Source organism: Leucoraja erinacea, chromosome 11, assembly GCF_028641065.1.
Source record: "Leucoraja erinacea ecotype New England chromosome 11, Leri_hhj_1, whole genome shotgun sequence".
In the NCBI taxonomy this organism is placed as follows: domain Eukaryota; kingdom Metazoa; phylum Chordata; class Chondrichthyes; order Rajiformes; family Rajidae; genus Leucoraja; species Leucoraja erinaceus.
In genome coordinates, this window is record NC_073387.1 from 30492999 (window position 1) to 30519691 (window position 26693).

The window sequence follows — 26693 nt, forward strand, 5'->3', positions numbered from 1 at the left end:
ATATACTATGGAGGAAATATTAGAGAAAAAAAAAGAAAAACAGTTAAAATGAGCTGTTTTCTACTAAGCAAAAAAAAAGTTAAATGTTTAGGACCATGGGTTGGTGAGAGAGAACTTTAATCTTTACTTCCAAGTATTTCCAAATCTCAGCCACATTGTATAACTGCTGTTAAGTATAGTAAGTAAGTAAGTAAGTAAGTTTTATTTATATAGCACGTTTTAAGTCAACTCGCATTGACACCAAAGTGCTTTACATAAAATAGATAATAAGTTTCCATACAGACCAGAGAAAAAGGTTAAAAAAATAAAGAAAATGGACACAACACGTTATAGAGTTCAACACAAACGTCCCCCCACAGCAGAATCAAAAATTTCCACTGTGGGGAAAGGCACCAGAAAGTTAAGTCCTCTTCCTTTGTGAAACACCCGAGGTCGGGGCCCATTTGTGGGCTTGCAGCCAGTCCGATAATTTTCAGGGCCCTCTAGCTGTGAAGATGGAACTTCGGCGTCGGGTGAAACATTCCTCAGCGGCTTGGAAAGTCTGGAGCGGCTGCCTCCTCCCCGGAGACTGGGGCACTCGTAGACCTCAGGCCACGCCGGTTGGTGCTCCGACGCCGGCCAACTCGATCCCAGGCTCCGCGGTGCTCCAAATCCAGCGCCGCCCGCGGCCGAACCCCCGCAGCCACATCTCCGCGATGTTGGGAGTCGGCGGCCGCAGCGCTCCGGAGCTTACCGCACGGCGACCCGGTAAGGCATCACCCGCTCCATGATGGTGTCCCAGCGCTGCACCGCCGCTGAAGCTGTAGTCCCGGCCGGTCCCGACAGGAAATGCCGCTCCATTCTCGATGGTAGGCCACGAGGACGGGGCGAAGAAGCAGCTCGGAGGGATGCTGCCTCTCCGACCAGGTAGGGGACTAAGAAATAACGTTTCCCCCTCCACCCCCCCCTCCCCACCCACCACATAAAAGACCTCCACTAACATTTTATAACAGGACTTAAAATAAAAAAAATATGAAGAGACGGACTGCGGGCATCTTGAAATTTGTGTAGGGGAAAGTTAACTAGTTGCAGGTCGCATTTTCTAGGAAAGTTATACAAAGACAATTATAAAGAGGAAATGCTTAATAAGAATAGAATCTTACAGCACAGGAGCATAGAAGAGTATTTGGACCATTATGACTGTAATTGTATTATGAAAGCACTGACCAATTTAGCCACCTTACTTCAACTATTTTACTGTAATCTTGTAAATTATACTCCTTCATGTACCTGTGAATTGCTGAAGTAAATAAGCGAGAACAATAAACGATAAAACTTTTCCAATAAACAATTTGTTTTGGTCCAGTAATAACTAATCCATATCAAACAAAGAGGTGTGTAGGAAGGAACTCCAGATGCTGGTTTAAACCAAAGATAGACACTAAAGGCTGGAGCGGGTCAGATAACATCTCTGGAGAAAAGGAATAGGTGATGTTTCAGGTCGAGAAGAACAAAGAGGCACTGATTAGGTTCTGACGTACTTAGTTTAAAGTATTTCTTTAAAAAATATTTCAAATGACAAAATAAATAACTACGAGTGAACCTTGTAAAAATAAACTATTTCTTGCTTATCAATTAAACATCCAAGGAAGATTCCGCTAAAATAAATTCTGAACTTCGCAATATAAATGACTTTCATTGCTATTGTGAGCCCAGTAACCTTCAGCTTGATAATATCATCACTATGAGAAAGAAAGATTCTTGTCAAGAATGACAAGAAAATGTGAATTTTCTTTCTGAAGAAAAGCATGTTTATATATGCTGTCTTTTGAAATGCTTAATAGTCCTTTGGAATGAATTTCTGCACGTTACTTTAATGGGTTCTGAGGTATTTGAATGCTGACCATGATACCAAATTAAACTAATCCTGTCTGCCTGTACATGGTATATAATCCTCCATGTCTTACCTGTCCATGTCTTTCTAAATGCTGTCTAAGTGTTGTTATCATATCTGCATCCGTCACATCCCTTGGCAACGTGTTCCAGGCACCTGCCATTCTTTGTGTAAAAAATCTGCTTCACACACCTCCTTAAAACTATGCCTCTGGTATTTGACATTTCAACCAATTTGACTATCTACCCTGTCTATAATTTTTTTTTTCTCAATCAGGTCTTCTGTACCTTCTCCAAATTCTCTCTATCTTTCTATAATGTGGCGACGAGAACTGGACACAATACTCCTAATGTGCCTGAACTAAAGTTGCCCTAACTTTCCCTAAGTTTGCAGATAACACAGTGGGTGGTATTGTAGATAGAGAAGATGGCTATCAAAGATTACCACAGTATCTTGATCAGTTGGGCTAGTGGATTGAGGAATAGTTAATAGATTTTTTAATGCAGGTTTTGCATTTTGGGAAGTCTCACCAGGGCAACACCTTCACAGGTCTTGGCTCTGGGGAGTGTTGTAGAGCAGAGCGATCTAGGCGTGCAAGTACATTTTTTCTTTAAAATGTCATCACAGGTAGATAAGGTGAAGAAGAAAGTTTCAGCACATTTATCTTCATCAGTCAGGGTGTTGAGTATAGAATTTGAGATGTTATGTTACAGTTGTACATGATGCAGCAGGCAGTAAAGAACGCGAATGGTATGTTAGCTTTCATTGCAAAAGGATTTGAGTATAGGAGCAGGGAGGTTCTACTGCAGTTGTACAGGGTCTTGGTGAGACCACACCTGGAGTATTGCGTACAGTTTTGGTCTCCAAATCTGAGGAAGGACATTATTGCCATAGAGGGAGTGCAGAGACGGTTCACCAGACTGATTCCTGGGATGTCAGGACTGTCTTATGAAGAAAGACTGGATAGACTTGGTTTATACTCTCTAGAATTTAGGAGATTGAGAGGGGATCTTATAGAAACTTACAAAATTCTTAAGGGGTTGGACAGGCTAGATGCAGGAAGATTGTTCCCGATGTTAGGGAAGTCCAGGACAAGGCGTCACAGCTTAAGGATAAGGGGGAAATCCTTTAAAACCGAGATGAGAAGAACTTTTTTCAGAGGGTGGTGAGTCTCTGGAACACAGAGGGTAGTTGAGGCCAGTTCATTGGCTATATTTAAGAGGGAGATAGATGTGGCCCTTGTGGCTAAGGGGATTAGGGGGTATGGAGAGAAGGCAGGTACGGGATACTGAGTTGGATGATCAGCCATGATCATATTGAATGGCGGTGCAGGCTCGAAGGGCCGAATGGCCTACTCCTGCACCTAATTTCTATGTTTCTATGTTTCTATGTTGATGAGGTCACATTTGGAGTATTGTGTTCAGTTTTGTTCAGTCTGCTATAGGAAAGATATTGTTACGCTGGAAAGAATGCAGAGAAGATTTACGACGATTTTGCCAGGACTTGAGGACCTGAGATATAGGGAGAGGTTGGGCAGGCTAGAACTTTATTCCTTGAAGCACATGAGGCAGAGGGATGATCTTACAGAGGTGCATAAAATCATGAGGGGAATAGATGAGTAGATCCACAGTGTTTTTTCTCTGAGGGAGTAGGGGAATCAAGATTCAAGATTTAAGAGAGTTTATTGTCATGTGTCCCAGATAGGACAATTAAATTCTTGCTTTGCTTCAGCACAACAGAATATTGTATAGAATACAGAACAAATCAGTGTGTCCCTATACCATTATATAAATATATACACACACGAATAAATAAACAGATGAAGTGCAAATAAACAGATAATGGTCTATTAATGTTCAGAGTTTTGTTTGAGTTGAGTTTAATAGCCTGATGGCTTTGGGGAAGGAGCTATTCCTGAACCTGGAAGTTGCAGTCTTCAGGCTCCTGTACCTTCTACCTGAAGGTAGCGGGGAGATGAATGTGTGGCCAGGATGGTGTGGGTCCTAGATGATGCTGCCAGACTTTTGGAGGCAGTGACTGTCATAGATCCTCTCGATGGTAGGGAGGTCAGAGCCGATGATGGACTGGGCAGTGTTTACTACTTTCTGTAGTCTTTTCCGCTCCTGGGCACTCAAATTGCCGAACCAAGTCACGATACAACCGGTCAGCATGCTCTCTACTGTGCACCTGTTGGAGAGAGTCCTCCTTGACATACCGACTCTCCATAATCTTCTCAGGAAGTAGAGGCGCTGATGTGCTTTCTTTATAATTGCATCAGTGTTCTCGAACCAGGAGAGATCTTCAGAGATGTGCATGCCCAGGAATTTGAAGCTCTTGACCCTTTCCACCATCGACCCATTGATATAACTGGGACTGTGGGTCCCCATCCTACCCCTTCCAAAGTCCACCATCAGTTCATTGGTTTTGCTGGTGTTGAGGGCCAGGTTATTGTGCTGGCACCATTTGGTCAGTCGGTCGATCTCTCTTCTATACCCTGACTCATCCCCATCAGTGATACATCCCACAACAGTGGTGTCGTCAGCGAACTAGATTATGGTGTTCGCACTATGACAGTCATGAGTATAGAGTGAGTAAAGCCGGGGGCTGAGCACGTAGCCTTGAGGTGCTCCCGTGCTGATTGTTATCGAGGCTGACACCTTTCCACCAATTCAAAATGTTTGTTGTCTGTGAATGAGGAAGTCGAAGATCCAATTGCAGAGGGATGCGCAGAGAGCCAGTTCTGCGAGTTTGGTAACCAGCTTGGAGGGGATGATTGTATTAAATGCCAAGCTGTAATCAATGAATAACAGCCTGACATATGAGTTTTTGTTGTCCAAGTGGTCCAGAGCCAGCGAGATCACATCCACCATTGATCTGTTGTGGCGGTAGGCGAACTGCAGTGGGTCCAGGTTTTTGTCGAGGTAGGAGTTGATTTGGGCCATGATCAACCTCTCAAAACACTTCTTCACCACCGATGTTTGTGCCACTGGTTGATAGTCATTGAGGCACTTCATCTTGCTCTTCTTGGGCACCAGTATAATTGATGCCCTTTTAAAGCAAGTGGGAGCCTCAGACCTCAGAAGTGAGAGGTTGACAATGTCCGTAAAAACTCCAGCCAGTCGTCTGCATGGGTTTTTAGAACACGGCCGGGTATACCATCAGGTCCAGGCACGTTTCGAGGGTTCACCCCTCTGAAGGATTTTCTGACGTCGGTCTCTGTGACTGTGACTGAAATACCATCACAGCGAATGGGGGCGCGAGAAGGCACATCGGTGTTCTCCCTATTAAAGCGTGCGTAAAACGCATTGAGCTCATCAGGGAGTGATGCTACGCCAACATTCGAGCTACCTCCTGATTTCGTGATTACATTCAGGCCCCGCCACAGCTGCCAAGCATCCATCTCATCCTCCAGCTTGGAGCAGAAGTCCCTTTTGGCCTTTTTGATGGAACCAGAGGATTATGGGTTTAAAGTGTGAGGGGAAAGATTTAATCGTTTTCTGAGCGGTAACATTTTCCACACAGACACTGTTGGGTATATGGAATGAGCTGGCAGATGAGGTAGTTGAGGCAGATACTATAACAGCATTTAAGACATTTGACAGGTACATGGAAAGGGTTAGAGGGGTATGGGCAAAACGCAAGCAGGTGGGAATAATATTGGTGGGGCAGCTTGGTCGGCATGGACAAGTTGGATCAAAGAGCCTGTTTCTGTGCTGCATGACTTTGACTCCATGACTTCTATAAGTGCCCGAACCATTGAAGGCAAACTGCTATGTGCTTTCTTTATCACCCAATATACTTTTTGTTTCCACTTTCAGGGAGTTGTGAATGCACACACCAAGATCCATCTGTACATCAACGCTGCTAAGAGTCCTGCCATTTACTATATACTTTCCTCTCATATTTAGCCTACTCTAAAGGACTAAAACAATTATCTGGGCATTTAATTTGCCATTTTGCAGTTGTGTAGAAAAAGTCCTGAATTATGGGTTTAATTACCCATTCATGTACATACAAATCTACAATCACCACGAAATATGGAATGGTGGCATTAAATCTGCACTTTAGTAAATCATGGCGTTCTCTGTTGAATTATAAAACATATGGGACTAGCCATGTCTATCAAAGGCTATGACTGGATAACCTATAAATCTCCTTGAATGTTGCCCCTTTTCTCCTGCCAGCCTCAACTTACCACAACTTTCCAATATCTGCAAACTTATTAAGTAATTGAAAGACATTTATGCATTCACATTTTCAGATTTTTAATTGCTTGTTTGAATGGATCCATCATCAAGTTCACCGACGACACCACTGTGGTTGGACGAATCACAGATGGGAACGAGTCAGAGTATAGAAGTGAGATCGACCAACTGACCAAATGGTGCCAGCACAACAACCTGGTTCTCAACATCAGTAAGTCCAAGGAGCTGCTTGTGGACTTTGGTAGGGGAAGGATGAGGACCCACAATCCTGTACATAACAATGGAACAATGGTGGAGAGGGTCAATAACTTCAAATTCCTGGGTGTGCATATTTCTGAAGATTTTCCCTGGACCCATCACACTACTGCAATTATAAAGAAGGCACATCAGCGACTCTACTTCCTGAGAAGATTACGGAGATTCGGCATGTCGAAGAGGATTCTCCTAAACTTCTACATGTGCATAGTAAAGAGCATTCTGACTGGTTGAATCGTGGCCTGGTTCGGCAACTTGACCATACAAGTGTGAAAAAGACTTCAAAAGGTTGTGACCACTGCCTAGTTCATTCCCGACTTTGACCTCCCCACAGTCGAAGGGATCTATCGTAGTCGCTGCCTCAAAAAGGCAGCCAAAATCATTAAGGTTCCACACCATTCCTGGCCACACACTCATTTCACCATTGCCATCAGGAAGAGCCTGAAAACTGTAATGTCCAGGTTCAGGAACAGCTTCCTCCCTACAGCCATCAGGCTATTAAACACAACAATGAATGAGCTCTGAGCTCTGAACTGCAAAAAACTATATCATTATTTGTTATTTGCACTATATTTGTTATTTATTGAACTTTTTCTCTTTTTTCTCTTCCCCTGTTATGTACTATGTTTACATATTCATATATTCTGTTGTGCTGCAGCAAGTAAGAATTTCATTGTCCCGCCCGGGACATATTACAATAAAACACTCTTGACTCTTGAATTTTTTCAGCTGACTTGGGTTTCTTTAATATTTCAATATAATTCCTTAAGTAGTTTTAAAAGAACAAATGTCTCTTTTTTTAATGTTTATTAGATAGTGTCTGAATATCAGAAACATTCAGAAAATCACATATTATTTAGCAAGCTTGACAATCTGCAGAATGGTCACTTTGGTCCCGCCAGATGGTTCAGCACCCCATCCCGCAACTCCCTTCCCTCAAACCCAGCTTTTTAAACAAGTAACCAGTACCTGCAGCAGATCTGTAGTTTGTACCTTGCCTCTTTCAAGCAGAAAGTTCCTGATGTAAGATAAGTACAAATAAGTGAGTGTAAGTTTTGTCCAGAGATTAGCGTGAGTGTGAGTGGCTCCCAACTAACCACTAAATCCTGCCTTTTATCCAGTTTACAAATTTTCCATTCTAAATGCCACATGGAGCACCCGTTATGTGATCTAAAACTGTAATTAATTAGTTCAATGAATTTTGTGTAAAGTAAATAAAAAGGTTGCATTTAACTGCAACAAAAATCCGTTAAAGGATGGTGGATATCAAATTTCAATAATGTTCAAAGATCTCAAAAGAATTAATTGGATTCCCTAAAAGGAACTACCATTTTCCATTAGAGTCAAAGTGGACAGCTATCTGCAGAGCCAAAAGAGATGGGGGAGATATTGAGCAATTTATTTTCTTCGGTATTCACCAAGGAGAAGGATATTGAATTATGTGAGGTAAGGGAAACAAGTAGGGTAGTTATGGAAACTATGAGGACCAAAGAAGAGGAAGTACTGACACTTTTGAAAAATATAAAAGTGGATAAGTCTCCAGGTCCTGACAGGATATTCCCTAGGACATTGAGGGAAGTTAGAGTAGAAATAGCAGGGGCTATGACAGAAATATTTCAAATGTCATTAGAAACGGGAATGGTACCGGAGGATTGGCGTACTGCGCATGCTGTTCCATTGTTTAAAAAGGGTTCTAAGAGTAAACCTAGCAATTATAGGCCTGTTAGTTTGACGTCAGTGGTGGGCAAATTAATGGAAAGGATACTTAGAGATAATATATATAATCATCTGGATAAACAGGGTCTGATTAGGAACAGTCAACATGGATTTGTGCCTGGAAGGTCATGTTTGACTAATCTAGAATTTTTTGAAGCGGTTACTAGGGAAATTGATTAGGGTAAAGCAGTGGATGTTGTCTATATGGACTTCAGTAAGGCCTTTGACAAGGTTCCACATGAAAGGTTGGTTAAGAAGGTTCAATTGTTGGGTATTAATAGTGGAGTAGCAAGATGGATTCAACAGTGGCTGAATGGGAGATACCAGTGAGTAATGGTGGATAACTGTTTGTCAGGTTGGAGGCTGGTGACTAGTGGGATGCCTCAGGGATCTGTGTTGGGTCCACTGTTGTTTGTCATATACATCAATGATCTGGATGATGGTGTGGTAAATTGGATTAGTAAGTATGCAGATGATACAAAGATAGGTGGGGTTGTGGATAATGAAGTAGATTTTCAAAGTCTACGGAGAGATTTAGGCCATTTGGAAGAGTGGGCTGAAAGATGGCAGATGGAGTTTAATGCTGATAAGTGTGAGGTGCTACATCTTGGCAGGACAAATCAAAATAGGACGTACATGGTAAATGGTAGCGAATTGAGGAATGCAGTTGAACAGAGGGATCTAGAAATAACTGGGCATAGTTCCCTGAAGGTGGAATCTCATGTAGATAGGGTGGTAAAGAAAGTTTTTGGTGTGCTGGCCTATATAAATCAGAACATTGAGTATAGAAGTTGGGATGTAATGTTAAAATTGTACAAGGCATTGGTGAGGTCAATTCTGGAATATGGTGTACAATTTTGGTCACCAAATTATAGGAAAGATGTCAACAAATTGGGGGGGAGTACAGAGGAGATTTACTAGAATGTTGCCTGGGTGTCAGCACCTAAGTTACAGAGAGGTTGAACAAGATAGGTCTTTATTCTTTGGAGCGCAGTAGGTTAAGGGGGGACTTGATAGAGGTCTTTAAAATTATGAGAGGGATAGACAGAGTTGACATGGATAAGCTTTTTCCATTGTAGAGTAGGGAAGATTCAAACAAGAGGACATGATTGAGAATTATGGGACAAAAGTTTAGGGGTAACATGAAGGGGAACTTCTTTACTCAGAGAATGGTAGCTGTGTGGAATGAGCTTGGAAGTGGTGGAGGCAGGTTCGTTTTTATCATTTAAAATTAAATTGGACAGGTATATGGACAGGAAAGGAATGGAGGGTTATGGTCTGAGTGCAGGTAGATGGGACTAAGTGAGAGTAAGTGTTCGGCACGGACTAGAAGGGCCAAGATGGCCTGTTTCCGTGCTGTAATTGTTATATGGTTATATGGTTATATAGAAGAAGCCTGAAATGTGTCTACTTAACTGATCATTTGTGGTAAGTTCATAAATATTATTTGTATGAAAATTACACCAGTGAATTGCTTTATATCCACTGCATTAAAAATAGACTTAAAGCTCTGAGTTTATCATTGCATGGAATGTTAATGATTTCAAACATCTATTATTTAATAATCTGTGGCAAGTGCTTGACAGTGTGATCTCAATATATATACGTTCATATATTTACGAAGTCTGTGTAGATTAGAGTTGTGAAACTTTTGAAGACCATTAAATTGGCAATATTAAATTGAGATGTGAATGTGGCATTTTGAAATAACATCAGAACAAAAGTATCTTTTCTTACATTAAGCATTTTGATTTGAAACAGCTGAAAATTTAAGTACATCTACAAATTTATAGCATTCGTATAAACATGCTGTGCTTCTGTCTGCTGTCATGTCTATGTAAGGAATCGTAATTCAGATGTGCCCCGTCCCTTTACATTCCAATTCCTATAGGGTTTGATCCACTTTGAATGTCAAATAGAATCCATGCAAGTCATCTCCTTATTTTTGTTCCAGTTTATATCTTGTGTATCAAAGGCTAAACAGTTAGGGGACGTCAGTTAGCCCAGCCGGGATTTTATTGTTTTCAGCATCATAAATAATATTGCATCTTAAAATCTGTCAGAATTTTCTATTATATACAACATGTCTTGAATGTCTCAGAAGCTCAGTTTGGAGTGGAAAGAAGGGCAGCACAGTGACATAATTTATTTGCCATTGCTCAAACTTTGTCTTTTCCATCTTTGGCTTTCTGATCATTCAACAAAAGCTTCAGGAACAGTGCCTCATCTTCCTTGGGCCTTTTCTCTTCAGCTCCATGCTCAGAATATTGATTGCTCTAACATTAGAACATAACCATTGCTTTCAGTTTCTCATAGACACAAGGAAATGCGGATGCTGGAATTTAGAGCAAAATGCAAAGTGCTGGAGTCACTCAGCTAGTCTGTGGAGGGAATGATCAGATGACATTTTGGGTCAGGACCCTTCTTCAGACTGAATCCCTCCAGCAATTGTGTTCTGCTCTTTCAGTTTCTCATGTTATCTAATATTTCAGTTAATCTGGTTTCAGTTTGGTGGGATTCAAGGGATCTTTCCCTTATTTGTTAATGACTTTTTCTATTTTTATGCCATTTTGTTCTTTTAATACTTTATTACTTTTTACTTCACTTAACTTTAAATATCGTCCACCAAATTTATCTCCTTGGTGATTCATTTTAATAAAACATTACCAAATCCTTTCTGACAGGAATCGATGATCCTAATTCTATCTTGACCTGTTATCTTCCTCTTCCCTTTATTGGTTCAGTTTATGATATGAGTTTCCATTTCTAGTGAAGTGCTTGAATCTGTAATTCCCATTTTCAGAAGACATACTCACTTACATGACATTTGCTTCTTTAGATAGATAGATAGATAGATAGATAGATAGATAGATAGATAGATAGATAGATAGATAGATAGATAGATAGATAGATAGATAGATAGATAGATAGATAGATATAATTTATTGCCACACAACCAGGGTCGGTGGAAATTTGGGTTGTCAGCAGCAGTACAATAATAAAGAACACACAACCACAATAAAACTGTAACACAAACATCCACCACAGCATTCATCACTGTGGTGGAAGGCACCAAATTTGGCCAGTCCTCCTCCATTTCCCCCCCGTGGACAGGACCAGAGTCCAAAGTCAGTCCAGGATCAGCTCTTCCTCACCGGAGACCGCGGCTTTAAGATGGTGTAGGCCGATCGGTCGAGATTTAAAGTCTCCGCCGCAGCCAGAAGCACCGCAGACCGCAGGGCCGGTGGTAGAAGCCCCCCTCCAGGGGTGATGGTGAATCCATGCCGGACCCGCGGTAGAGGTTGGCCGTGGGCCGGCAGTGATGGCTTCTTCTTCCCCAGGGTCCCCCACAAGGGATCCCGGGCTGTAGACGCCGCACCAGCTGGAGCTCTGCAGACCGCGACTTCAGGCTGCGGCTTCAGGCTGCCGACTGCCCCGGGCCAGTGAAACGGAGCGCTCCCCTCCAGCGAGGGCTCACCCGCTCAACGCCGAGAGTCCACGCTGCGCCTGCCGCTGAAGCCCCGGGCGTGTCTCCGGGAAAGGCCGTGCCGATCCTTGATGTTAGGCCACAGGGGAGGCGACCTGGAAAAACTCTTTCCCTTTTTCAAGATTTTTCTTTTTAATTCACTTGTACATTAGAGTGTAACAATTATAAACTATTTTTATTTTAAATGGAGGGTGCGATAAATGAATAGGGTTTGAAAATAAACTGTCAAAAACATTCAAAGGGGAGATAAGAATGAGAGCACTTGCTGAAATAGCAGCAACTATAAATGGCAAACTGCACATTGTGACTCAACAGAACTGCTTGGGGGGATGGGCCTGTAATACTGGCAGAGCCAAAAATTGTGAGCCTGTCAGTAACTCAGCACAACTAATTTCTGTGTTACTGGAGCACATCTCACTATTGTCCATTGACTTATGTAATCAGATACACAGAGTTAAATTAATCCCCTCCCTCCTGCTCATTGGTGAGCTAGACAGCATTGACAAAGTACACTCCTGTTTTACATTAGATCCTTCCATTATATACACCAATTATATTACCATGCACGCAAATATTTACAGATGACATTCAGTGATTTGGAACTGATGTAAATATTTTGCTTTTGGAATTGAAAATTCAGCGACATAATTTTCCAATAGTGTGTGGCTGAGTACATTGTATATTGCAATGTAGCAGAACAGTTTTATTCTGCCTCTTTCAAAAGCAGGCTTCAATTGTTCACAACTTTCATATGCATTTCATCTAGGATCATTCCCAAAAATTAAGACGTCTGAATCTCAATATCATGATTTTGATGCACCTCCCCTATGCATAACTCACTCACTCATTCATCATTTCACCTCTACACATATTTGGTCCAGTATCCTGTGCTTTCTTTTTAACATCACTATTCTTCACTCTGACTAGGTCACTATGTTAACGTCTGTTTCAAGTAACAGTTTTGGAGTTACTGGTCAAGTGATAACTTGTCTTTGGATGTAGTTGCTTGGCCTCTGGTTTCTCCTTTTCTGCAAAGAGTGCAAATGGAGCACAATTAACAGAGCACTGAACCATGCTTATAATTTTAGTATTCCATTGTCATTGCATGCAATATTATAGATCTGAATGTATCGATACGTTAAAGCTCTGAACTTTTTAAATCATTGAAAGTAAAGATTATTGTAATACATACTTGGTTGCATATATATGAGAACATTTCCCAGGAACAATTCATAAATGATGATTCTAATGAGAGAACCAATGGATCATGCTGCAAAGGAATCACTGGAAATTAACATGCCGGTCCAGCAAGCAATTCGGAAGACGTGATATGTTGGCCTTTACTGCAAGAGGATTTAAGTACAAGAGTAAAAACATCATGATTTATTTATACAAGGATCTGGTGAGATTACAGATCAAATATTGTCCACAGAATCTGGATTCCCCACTTACGAAAAGATATAGATGATGGATGGAATGCAGCAAAGGTTCACCAGATTGATACTGGGAACGGCGGGTTTGTCCTATGAGGAGAGATGAAGTGGATTGATGTTTCCTCACTTAGAAAAATGAGAGGTGCTCTTGTAGAATGTACAACATTTGTACGGGGCTTGACACAATATATTAAATATTAAATTAAGTTGTTTTACTGGTCAGAGATTAGTTCTAAGCAACTCCAAAGTCGATATATTGAATCAATATTGAAACAGGAACAAAATATTTTCACCCATGAGAGTAGTATTCCTTTGGAATCTGCTACCCAAGAGAGCTAAAGGGACTCTGTGATTTAATACATTTACGACAAAGATCAACAATATTTAGCAATTAAAAAGAACCAAGGGATGTGGAATAAGTGCGTCAAAGTGATACTGACGTAAATAATCAGCCATGATATTATTGAAATGCCCAGCAGGCATCAGAGGTCAAGAGCCTATCACTATTTCTACTTCAAGAGAAGCTGCTCAAGAAAGCAAAGCAAGAATTTACTTGTCCTATCTGGGACACATGACAATAAACTCTCTTGAATCTTGAATCTTGAAACACTTTTGTGAACTTTTCAGATGAACTGGAACAGCAAACAGTCAAAGAGAAGTGCAAGTGGTTCCTGCAGGTCATTCATAGAGAGGTGATAGAGGAAGATGGGCTGGTCAATTGTATTAGGTATTACAGATGAACTCATTTGGACATAAAGGTATAGTGTACCAGTTACAGAGGATCACATTACCACTGTAGGTATTACATGGACGAGAGGAGCAAAATCACATTGTTGGAGATCTATTTCTGGGAGGGTCAAGCACAGATCAGGATGACCTGTGACCCTCTTTGGAGAAACAGGAGAGATATGGGACAGTAATTGGAACAGATGGGTGATGGGAAGCTTTCATTGGAGAATAGCAAAGAGAAAGTTTCAGCAGAAGCTGGAGGTTTGGTCTGCATACCTGGACTGAGAATGCACCTTATGGAAATATTTTGGGGCATTGCACAGTGCAAACTTTACATTTTCTATAATAACTTTGTGTAGGTTGATGACAATCATAACATATACACAACAGAATCTCAATATCAAGAATAAATTGGCTACTGTATGAAGGTCAGATGGTAAGCAGAAGACACACTTGTTTTATTTTCCAGTACCAGACTAGTTTAATGCTTACCTTGACTTTAACATAATTCTTCAAACTCATGTGGTTCCTGAAAGATTTCCTTGTTGCATTTCCACCTAATGAACTAAAGAATTTACGTATGCAGTCATTTAGGTTTAAATCATTTATGAAATAAGTAAATGAAAAAGAATGAATAAATAATGTTAATAAAAGTTAATCAATAAATAACAGTAATTGATGAATAATACCCATTGCCTCCTTCTGAATTATACTTTATTAAACATGAGATAAAACATTTCAACATATCGACTATCGCTGCTCAGAATTGATCTCCAAACAGCAAAAACAACTTCTTATATTACTTTATACATTGCGCAAAGCATAAGTTAATGCTGGTTTTGTAAAGTATACAGTGTGGGTTTCAACTTATGGCAAGCAATGCCAGAAATAATACTGCCACAATCCGTCAGGGCCTGACAGAAACTCCCAAAAAAAAGACAGAATTGAATTTAGATTTGACTGAATTTTAAATAGTTCCATATGTATTTTTACTAAAATAATTATTCTTTTATAAATAAATATTCTGACAATCTAAACGAAGCATCAGTAATGTATCACATATACATCAGAAGGAACAAAAAACTATTTGTGCAAGAACAAGGAAGGGTAGTAAATTTGTTGTGAAAAGTTTGTATGATTTATTAAAGCAATATATAGGATCCTTATCCAAACAATTAGCATCCACTGGGAAGTTTAACATTCAACTGCTGTCATTGCAGAGATGATTATCTTATTTATGTTTGATTATTTGCTCAGATTTTAGGATAAGGTATATAAAGAGGAGGAGAACACCAATAAAGTGGACAGTGATAAGCTATCAATGACATTGGTTGGATTCTACTCAAGCCAAATACACTTATAAAAACATTATATTGACAGAAAACACTTTTTTTCATTTGTTTATAATATGTGACTTGATGTAGTAAAGTACATTGAAAAGTATTATTGTACAACTTTTTTGTTATGGCTTCATGACAAATATGATATGTGGCTATCACACTCTTGCTCCTTCACCAAACAATATTTTGTAAACTCAATGACCCATTAAGAACAAGACTGGTGATAGAACTGTCCTATTTTACGACTAAGATGGCACATATTAAGAATTGGCAACCTCACCCTATCTCGGAACATAACCCAATCCATAATGATTATCCACAACATCCAACGTGTTTCTGGTGAAGCAAGATAAGAATGGCAAGGCTCAGGAATGTTGGATGAAGAGAGATGTTGCAAAAACGAAAAGGAAGCATATAAAAGTTTAGGAAGCTGAAATCAGGCAGGAAAATAAAGGAAGCAGTAGAGAACTTAAACAGGGTATCTTGAAGGTTAAAAGAGGCCATGAAATAGGTGACTAGGATTAAAAAGAAACTAAAGGCATTTTATACATATATTCAAGACAAAAGCGTAAGTGGGAGAAGGTTAATTCATGGACAAAGGAGGGATTGTACACCTGATGCCAGAGGAAATAAGTGAGGTGCTAAATGAGTGCTATGCATCACTATTCACCAAGGAGCAAGACATAGATCATAGTGAGATCAGGGAGGGATATGTTGATATTCAAGGGCATGCTGATATTGAGGGAGGAGGGATTGGGCTTTGAAAGAACATGTTCATAAGTTTGTAAGTCATAGGAACAGAATTAGGCCATTCAGCCCATCAAATCTACTCTGCCATTTAATCTTTCCCTCTCAACCCCATTCTCCTGCCTTCTCCCATAACCCCTGTCACTTGTGCTAATCAAGAATCCATCAATCTCCGCCCTAAAAATATGATTCCCGGCAGCTGTCACTCTACTCAACAACGTACCTCGGTGACTGCCAATCACCCCCCCCCCCCACCCCCCGGACACTTATTATTATTTATTCAAATCATGTGCTATGTCGCTCTTCCGGGGAGATGCTAAATGCATTTTGTTGTCTCTGTACTGTACACTGACAATGACAATTAAAATTGAATCTGAATCTGAATTGACTTGGCCTCCACAGCCTTCTGTAGCATTTTGGGACCTAATGAGATCTGTTCCAGGACATAGAGAGGAGAAAGAGAGAATATTTCTTGGGGTCTTGACAGAGATCTTTGTATCCTCCTCTGCTATGGGCGAGGTAACAGTAGATTGAAGATTACACAGGTGATTCTCTCTTTAAGAAGGGCAAAAGAAACAAACAAGGGGAGTACAGGCCGATGAGCCTTAGAGAAATTAATGGAGAAGATTCTTAAGGATTGGATCTACTCACATCTGGAAAGGCATGGGTTTATTGGGAAGAGCAACCTTCAACTCTTTCTCCGCTCTTCAGGGCTGCCTCTCACACCTGGGCAGAACTTGGTGGTTTCATTAACTTTCCTACTAATTTCCACCCTGCCCTCAAAATAACTTGGACTATCTCTGACATCTCTCTCCCCTTTTTAAATCTCTCTGCCTCCTTCACAGGGGATTGAATATCAACTGATGTCTACCCCAAACCAACTGACTACCACAGCTACCTTGATACTGACTACCCCTCATCCCAAGGATGCCAACCTTTGATGTCAATTTCTCTGTTTCTACTGCACCTGATGAGGCTTTCCACTCTAGGATATCTGACGTGTCCTGTTTCTTCAATAAACGTGGATTCCTTCCTGAGGTTATGGATGGATTGCTCGCCCATGTCTCCTCTGCATCCCATCATTCTGCTCTCACTCCCCCAACCCCTTGATGGAACACGGATAAAGTTCCCCTGTTCCTCAGCTTTCACCCTACCAGACTTTGCATCCAACTCACCATTTCCACCACATTCCATATGATCCCACCACCAGTCACATCTTCCCGTCCCCACCCCCACCCCTATCCTTTTACTGGGCCCACTCTCTCCATAACGCCTTGGTTCGGTCATCCCCTTCCCACACACTTTCCCCTGCAACTGCAGGAGATTAGTAAGATTAAACGAGAACTTACCAGTTTGAAGTTTGATCTTGATTTTATGAGGAGTTACGATGAGCGATTACGTGAAGAAGGGCCGTCCGTCTGCGTGCGCGTCAATTTTCAAAGCAGCGGTGTTAAATCACAGATAAAAAGAAGACCTGAGAATAGTAAGATTGTGAAGAAACTAGAACTTCCATGTGACCTTGATTGTACGAGGGTGGGAGCAGTGGGCACGTAATCGCTCATCGTAACTCCTCATAAAATCAAGATCAAACTTCAAACTGGTAAGTTCTCGTTTAATCTTACTATTTTACTTCGGAGTCACGTGAGTGACTACGTGAAGATTTCAAAGCTCTGTGATTTTACGCCGGTTACGAATCCAGGCGTCACACACTGAATGGATTGACCATGGATGCGTGTAATCATTAAAGCATTCAGACATTACGTAGTTAAGTAAAGAAACTGATGCTTTAAATGAAAGAAATGTTTTTTAAAAAGTTACCCCTCCCAACCTTAGGGGGAAACTAAGGGACAGAACTTAAAATGGTACGTGCAAACACCCCCAGTCCGGTTATGGGTTTGTTATGAAACCGGTGGACCGTTATTTCATTCGTCCATCCTGCAGCCACTAGGATGTCGTCAAGGGGCACGTCCATAGCTCTTGCTGCCGACGTAGATGCAGCCCTGGTGGAGTGAGATTTAACCATATAAATGTTTACTCCTGTTACCGCCATTACCTCTTTTGACCATCTGGAGATGGTTTGAGTTGACACCTTTTGGTGTGGTTTTTTTTATGGCTGATGAGGACCGATTGTTCTGAGCCTCTGAGGTTCTCCGTAACTCTCAGATAGTGGTGTTAGTATGTTACCACCCACACAACCGTTGGTCCTCTGGATATGCCAAGAACTGGATCTCCATCCCTGGCATTCCTGGCCTGCTCTGTTTTATCAGGTTCCTGATTAGGAATGTTATGTTGTTCATATTGGTGGTCATGTAGTCCAACCGTAGCTTTTGCAGTGTCTGGACTCTTTGTCAGCATACCACCTTCAGGGTTAGTTATAGGCGGTCCCCACTGTCAAAGTAGGGTTTGTACCATGCTCACATCCCATGTGTCAGTGTACCTTGGCCTTGGAGGTCTTAAATTGTAAATTCCCTTCATGAATTTTGTTGTAAAGGGGTGCGTTCCTATCGAACTGTGCCCTGCTTCCAGCATCAGATTGGAGGAGAGTGCACCTCTGGCACTATAGATGCACTATAACTTAGTTTATAGTTATAGTACAGTTGATAGGAACTCCAAGACATCCGTTATCCGAACTGTGTTGTATTTGTTCGGACAGTCCTATGCCTTGAAATGGCCTCCTCAGAATCTGCAGACCAACAAGTTATACGTTCATGTAATGGATGATTGCTCCCTGTAACTGGGTTCACTAGGAGGTCCCTGCTCTTGGGTACAGCCATTACTGGCTGGACTATAATTCCCAAAATTTTTGGGGACCAGGCTTGAGTAGGCCAATCTGGCACTACCAATATGCCTGTGGCTTAGTCTTGCTTGATTTTTGTCAAGCATCGGTTTGTGAGACAAATTGGCGGAAAGCATACATAAACATTCCTCCCCAATTGAGGGAGAAAGCATCCACTGCCTTGCTCCTGGATCCAGCTCGCAGGACACATATCTGGGTAACTAATGGTTAGTCTAGATGCAAACGGATCAACATCTGGTATGCCAAATCGTGTAGTTATTTTGTTAAATACTGTCTGATTCAACATCCATTCTGTGTTGTTATTAAACATTCGTGATCCAGCATCTGTCACTGTGTTATATCTACCTCATAGATTTCCCAAATATTCCTCTCGATACACCAGTGCCAAATGAGGTTCGACAATCTGTCGTAAGATACAGATTTTACACCACCCTTGTTAATGGATATATGCCACCGCAGTGGTGTTATCAATCTGAATTTGAACAAGCACCGGTTGCATATCGCTACAGAGAACCTTGAGTCCATATTGTGCCCCCAACAATTCTGGGTAATTGATTCCATGTGTTGGGGAATTACAGACTTCTGCTCATTCTATCTGCCCCCACAGCTTTAGACTGTGTTGGTGTCTCCCCATTCTTAGCCGCTTGCATAGGTCTGAAGAACCCTCGATGGCTTTCGAGCAAAATTTCCCTGAGCTGTCTCCCATTCGTTATCCACCATAGTTATTCAACAACGGCCTCTGCTGGCAATCCATAGTTTGCCAATTCGGCCTGCATGTAATCTGAGTGTTCGTTCCTTTGCTTGCTATAAGTTCTGGTAATGCAAAGGCCCGTACTGCTGGGAATGCAGCTACTATTTGCCAATTACACTCGCTGTTTGCCTGATAGATGGCTAGAATTTGACTATCAGGTCATTGCAGGCTTAGTTAATATTGTCGTTTGCCCCTAGGCAAAGTCACCAACATATTTACTGTTTTTGATAGTAAATTCTAGGTAATCAATTACCCTTGTAGGTGTCAATTTTGATTTAACTGGATGGATGAGGTAACCAATTCTTTCAAACAGGGTTTTGGTTTGCTTGACTGATGCTTCTGCCAATTCTTGGTGACTCCAAAATGAAAATGTCCTCCAAATATGCCATTACTATGTGGTTTTGAGACCTTTGTAGTCCCAGAATTGGTTTCCGTAGTTTAGTCAATAGTCTAGGAGCTGATGTCAACCCATTTGGCAGAGCCATGCCATCCAGTTAAACTTCAAATATCTCCTGTTCTTAATGAATAGACACCGAATAGTATGCATCTTTGAGGTCGATGCATGCCATGTGACCATTTTATAGGAAGCTCCTATAAAACAGTAGTTAGACCGTAACAAAAAATTGCTGTTTCTAAAAGTCTGTACTGCACAAATGAGTTAAACCTGGATGAAGTGACATCCTCCATCTGTCACCTGTCCTGGAAGGCAATCCTGCCCAAAATACTGGGCCTGCCTTGAAGACAATTCCGGTCCGAGTTCCAAGTCTGCTTGGAACCTATGTATGTTGTGCAGTAAAAAATAATCACATGTTGTTATCTGTTTTTTAAAACCAGATCTGAAATTCATGTTATTGTCATTTTGAACAAAAACACAAGAGTAAAATTACCAACATGTAACTGGTCCACAATCCCTTGTTTCAGTAAACCCAGACCCACCTACCTCCATGGCTACCGGTGGTCTTGTGGTAAGCCCAAAGGCCCCTGATGCGGGTTCCTTTTCTCTCCTTGATTGGGAGTTGGACTGGTAGGAAGTGTGGATTCCATGTTTCTCCTGACCTCTGCTTGGGTCTTGGTCTGAAAACCTTATCATACTGAGCCTGCCTTGTCGGACAATTCTGGCCATAATTCTGAGTCTGCCTTGAAAGACGACTCTGATCATATTTCCGTGCCCAGCTTTCAAGCTACCACCGGCTTCAGTGAACTGCTTACCCCCTATGGAGGTGTGGGGTGTGTTGTCGCCTACTGATGAAGTTTGCTTGTCGTTGGTACCTTGATTGGTCCGACAGCTTTTGCTTCCTTCTTCTGGTCTTACCTGAAGAGAGGATTCGGCGGCTGGTTTCTCCAAAGTCACCCTGATAGCGCTGTTCCCTTGCCGGCATTTGTGCGGATATTCTGCCAACTGCTGTCTCTTGAGGCCATATGCATGTGCTTCAGTATGTTCATACTTTAATTCGAGATCAGTTACCTACTGATCTCGAAACCAAATTTTGTTTGAACGTTATGTGAGGTTCAAATGACAAATAAATGGTATTGTATAGTATTGTAATTCGAGATCAGTTACCTACTGATCACTCACACTCCCCTCCATTGAGAGTGAGATTTGTAGGTAGCCCTGAAAACAGGTGCTGCCGCAGGCCCCTGAGGATACCTGCGCTGACATGGCCCCTCCAGCGGGCCTAAATGAGATTCTTGCTTTGGGTCAGACTGAAACTGACCGTGAATGCTCCTCTCCTCAGAGCAGGAGACATTTTCTAGATCTCTATCCAGGGAAGCACCCAGTGGAACCTGGATGATTGCAGAAGTATTTCTTTTCTTTTGTGCTTATTATTTATTTTATGTAAAGCTCTTTGGTGCAAGTTAACTTAAACAGTGCTATATAAGTAAAAGTTACTTACTTACTTCCTTTCTTCTGCTTGTCCCTGGGAAGGTTTCCCCCCCCCCCCCTTTTTGTCTCTAATTCAGAGTGGTTTCTTCCATATGTACTTCCCCCTCCAATGAGGAAGACATTGGGTTGCCCCATTATGCGAGGCTCCCGGTACTGCCTGTTGCTGTAGGCCCCGGGCTGACACAGCTCTCTCCTTAGAGCAGGTCATTGTTGGAGCAACTTCTCCAAAAGTTGCTCCTATGTGGGAGAGTCGTCCTCAGACGCTCTCCGTTGAGGGAGGGTATCCCTTTCCCTCCCCGGACTCTTCTGAGTCAACGGGTTGTTTGACTTGCGGGTGGATTTTCCCGTACTGCAGGACCACCAACGGAGCTCTCCTCCTGCAACAAGTCTCCTGCCGGTTCAGCTGCCGGCGCTAAATGGCGGGAAACACCGTTGCCCGCTACTGGGAAATGCTGCGGTCTTCGGCAGCCGACTTCCCCGCGGACCGTATCCTCGACATCTGGGCCCTGAAACTACAAAAGTTTCAAGCCCGAAAGAACGCAGGTAAGTGATTCAACTTTCCTTACCTGCCCATCCTAACGGCCTGGGAGGACGCAGTGCCTCTGCCAGTCCGTTCGCGCGTTGCGTTCAGACGTCATGACGCGCACGCAGACGGACAGCCCTTCTTCACGTAGTCACTCACATGACTCCGAAGTAAAATTAACACCTCCACTCTCACTTTTATCCAGGAATCCCAGCAGCCCTTCCATGTGAGAAAGAGATTCACATGCATCTCTTCCAACCTTGTCCGGTACATTTGGTGCTCCTGATGTGGCCTCCTTTACATTCGGCAACCATTTCACCAAACACGCACTTTGTCTGCCAAGGCCTGCTGGAGCTCCTGGTTGCTAACCATTTTAATGCCTTTTCCACACTGACCTTTCTGTCCTTGGTCTTCTACAATGCCAGTGAGGCCACATGTAAACTTGAAGACGAGCACCTCATATTTCATTTGGGTAGTCTTCAAGCCAATGGTATGAACCTTTAATTCTCCAATTTCAAGCAAAACCTCACTACCCTTATTTCCCCTGCCAAGCTCATTCCCATGCGCACACATTTCACCTACCATCTCCCATTACACTAGTCACCCTGCTCATTTCCCCTCCTCCAAATGCTCACTTCCCATCCCCGAGTTTCCTGTTTCCATTTTATCCCCACTCTTTCCTCTCCCTCATGTCCCATTCCACCCATTTCCAATAGTTTTGCAATTTACTCCTCCTTCTCTTTCCTTAGCTAACACCCTTTCGATTTAATTTCACCTCTAGTCTTTGTCACTTACTCCAGCCATCTGCCAATTAACCCCTCTCATCTGTATCCAGTTATCACTTGCCAACTCCACCTCTCTTTTCCAGTTTTCTCCCCCCATTCGATTAGTCTGGAGAAGAGTCCCAACCAAACATGTTCACGTCCATTTCCACCATTTCAACGGCCTGACCAGTTGAGTTCCTCCAGTATGATTCCAACATCATCAATTTCTCGTGCTTCCACTTATTAGGGATAGTCAACGTGACTTTGTACCAGGTAGGTCACGACTTGGAAACTTTTTTGAGGATCCGGTAAAGAAGATTGTTAGGGCAGTGAATGTTAGTAGAATGGTGAAAGCAGATACAAAGGCAACATTTAAGAGGCATTGGGGACAGCCACATGACCAGGCAGAATATGATGGGATATGATGGGATATAAACTATGTGCAGTTGGATGGGATCAGTTTGGATTGGTATCATGGTTGATATAGACATTGTGGGCCAAAGAGCCTGCTCCTGTGCGGTATTGTTCTATTGGTCTTTTTTTCCTTTCCTTTGTGTCTATCCTCAACACTCATTACAGGGTACTTCTTTTTAATGCCACTTCAGGTCATTTTATCAATTTCTCTGAACCTGTGCCTTTCGGTTATTTACTTTCAACCATTGGCAACAATCTACAATTTATTTATTCTGTCTAAACTCTCCTGAATTTGACCTATCAAATGTTTTCTCAGTCTCCTCATCTGTAAGGCAAACAATCCCGCTCTTCCAGTTTATCCATGCATCCGTATTCCCACAATACAATATTCTTTTCCAGTTCTTCCACTCTCTCCAAATTCTTCAAATCCTTCCTAAAATATTATGTCCAGAAATGCACAACATACTCCAAGTTGGCACCAATCTGCTTTTGCAAATGATTCGTACAATTTCATGTTTTGTTTTTGTACACTATGCCCAGCTAAACAAAGCCTTGAATCCCATGTTAATCTGTCAAACTACTTTCAAAGATTCATGGAGAAACTCCCAGGTCCCTTTTTCTCCTCCTTCTTAAAATTTGTGTCATTTAGTTTCCACAGCCTCTCTTCATTCCTCTGATCAAAAATGAACACCATACACTTTTCTGTATTGAATTTCGTCTGCCGTGTGACATCAATTGAAGCTGTAAGTCTTCAAGCCTTTTAAACATAGAACATACAACAAAGATATATGTAGCACAGAAACAGCCCATCAGCCCACAATGTCTGTGCTGAACATGAAGCCAAGCTAAACTAATCTCATCTGCCTGCACATGATCAAGTCAAGTTAATTTGTCACATACACATACAAGACGTGCGGTGAAATGGAAGTGGCAATGCCTGCGGATTGTGCAAAAACAACAGAACAATAGAACAGAATAGAACAGAATCAGTATTTACATTTTAGGGGAAAAAAGAAAAAAAAGACACAACACAACAGTAAATTAGTAAATTAGTCCCTGGTGAGATAAGAATTTAGAGTCCTGATGGCCTGTGGGAAGAAACTCCGTCTCATCCTCTCTGTTTTCACAGCGTGACAGCGGAGGCACTTGCCTGACCGTAGCAGCTGGAACAGTCCGTTGCTGGGGTGATAGAGGTCCCTCCAGGGCTGATTTACGTATAAGTTAGACAAGCTTAAGTTTAGTGCCTCGAGATCTAGGGGGGCCTACACACCTCACTGCCTCACCGGACCCATCACACCTCGCCGCCTCACCGACCATCCGCCCACCGGGACCTCCTACTCTTTGCCCGCTGACCCGGACTCCACTCCCCCGCCCTACCTGCAGCCTGGACTCAGCACCGGGCCTGAAGTTTCCATGCTGCAGATTCCCACTCCCCTGGGTTTGACTGCACTGGATCCTAGTGCTAGCACTCCCCCCCCACCAACCCTGGTAATCTCAGTGGCTGTTCCACTGGGTCTTCCCCATTCCCCTCAAACCATGTGACCTCAGCTCTTCCCCACCCACACTACAGTCTGCATACCCCCCTATCCCCTGACCAGCCACCACCCCGCCCCCCGCCTTTGCCTCAGTCCACTCGCCTGCCTTCCTCCGGCCCCCAAGCCCCATCCCCTGCCCTGCCCCACCATCCCCCCTGACATCCCCCTCTCAGATACCGAAAGGTCTGTCCTCAGCAGAGGCCTCACCTTTGTGCCCCTCCGTCCCCACCTCAATGAGTTCCGCGCCCGCCGAGATTTGGAGCTCTTCTTCAGTCGCCTCTGCCTCACACCATTCTTCCATGGGAAGGAGTCCTCGCCCCCATTGATGATCCCTTTTCCCGTCTCCAACGGACCCACTCCACTTGAGACACCCCCTCCCCCCCTCTCATCGTCATTGGTACAATGAAATTTGGGGGTCACCATCCGATGTCGGAACGGGAGAACATTCTCAGCGGCTTGGACTTCCGAATCGGCCACTTCCTACCGGAGACTGCGGCTCCCGAAGTCCACAGGCTGAGCTGGGTGGAGATTCACGCTGGCGGCCCTCGGCAAAGGGTTCCCAGGGTTCCGCGATATTAAAATCAGCGCGGCCCGAGGCTGGGAGCTCCGCAAACCACAGCTCCATGATGTTGAAGCAGCAGGCCCAACACTCCAGAGCTTCAAACGGCTCCGCGATGAATCCAATATGTATTTTAAAACCAACCGTTTAATGACAACATACAGTAGGATCTAAAAGTGTCACACTGTCACTGTCGGGTAGTCATGGTCCTCTAGTCGTGGGAGTGGGGGATTGGGGGGGGGGCTCACAAGTGAAATAGCTTAGGACCTCTCTTCATCTAAATCCAGCGCTGGGTCCCTCATTATGTTGCTGGCTCTGGATTTGCACCTCGGCCGAACGCACTACTCTATGCAGAGCCTTCCTGTCCTGTTCCCAAACCTGATTAAGATGTTGCCGGACAAGATGCTTTCTACAGCCCCAGAGTAGAAGCACTGAAGGATCCTCAGAGAGACTCTAAATTTCCTCAGCTGCCTGTGGTGGTAAAGGCGCTGCCTTGCCTTACCAGTGTGTGTTGTCCATGTCAGATGCTCTGTGATGTGGACTCCCAGGTATTTAAAGCTGCTCACCCTATCCACAATAGTCTCATTTATCTCCAGTGGCGTATACGTCCTCGGATGTTGAGCCCTTCTAAAGTTCACAATCAGCTCCTTAGTTTTTGTGACATTCAAGAGGAAACTGTTGTCCTGACACCAGAGTGCCAGGTCAGCCACCTCCTCCCGGTGGGCCTTTTCATCATTATTGGAGATCAGGCTCAACACCACTAGTGTCATCAGCAACTTGATGATGGAGTTGGAGCTGAACCTGGCCACACAGTCATGTGTGTACAGGGAGTACAATAGGGGGCTGGGGACGCAACCCTGGTGGGGGGGATCCTGTGCTCAGGGTGAGGGGGTTGGAGGTATGTCTCCCCATCTTGACTACCTGGGGCCTGGCAGTAAGAAAGTCCAGGACCCAGGCACGAAGGGGATGTTCAGCCCCAGTTCCAGCAGCTTCTCAGCAAGTCTCGTGGGAACTATCGTATTGAAAGCTGAACTGAAATCAATGAACAGCATCCTCACATAGTCGCCCTTCTGGCTGTCAAGGTGAGAGAGAGTGGTGTGCAGAACCTGGGAGACCGCATTATCCGTGGATCTGTTCAGACGGTATGCGGACTGCAGCGGGTTCATGGTACGAGGGAGGAAGGCGCAGATGTGGTTCTTGATCAGCCACCTCGAATGACTACCGAGGTGAGGGCCACTGGTCGGTAGTCATTCAAGCAAGCTGGAGAGGCATTCTTTGGCACAGGTACAATAGTGGATCTTTTGAAATAGGCAGGGACCACGGACTTGGTCAGGGAGAGGTTGACTATTGTGGTGAGCACTGGAGCAAGCTAAGTAGCATAAGACTTTAGTACTCGCCCAGATATACCATCTGGGCCTGCAAGCTTTCCTCATGTTCACATGAATCAGAGGCCTCCTTGCGTCATGCTCGGTCACCGAGAATGGGTGCACATCCCCAGCGGTGGACCCTCCACCCGTCTCACTAGCCAGCGCGCTGGCGGTGTTGTTGTTAGCTGGCGAGCTAGGGATGATGTTGCCCAACTTGAAACGTACATAAAAAGAATTCAGGTCATCAGCTAGGGAGGTGCCGGCACTCCCGGTTGAGGGGGGGCTGATCTAGTTGTTAGTTATAGTCCGTAGC

General features: G+C 43.2%; 1 protein-coding gene across 8 annotated transcripts in view; it reads right to left on the bottom strand.

The window, feature by feature from the left end:
- Positions 1–12322: 12322 nt before the first annotated feature.
- The window catches only part of LOC129701640 (uncharacterized), a 40865-nt gene continuing 26494 nt past the window's right edge, over positions 12323–26693 (bottom strand). For 4 of the 8 annotated variants that reach the window (XR_008724229.1, XR_008724232.1, XR_008724233.1 and 1 more), the window contains 3 exons: positions 14191–14263; positions 12729–12879; positions 12323–12564 (listed from right to left, as the gene is read on the bottom strand). Coding sequence is in view for 3 of the 8 variants with exons in the window: in XM_055642964.1 (XP_055498939.1) it covers positions 12877–12879; positions 14191–14263 (76 nt within the window). In the remaining 5 variants the exon portion in view is untranslated. Of the gene's footprint in view, positions 12565–12728; positions 12880–12988; positions 13060–14190; positions 14264–26693 lie in introns of all 8 variants that reach the window. The other 4 variants (XR_008724230.1, XR_008724231.1, XM_055642962.1 and 1 more) reach the window with 2 other exon arrangements.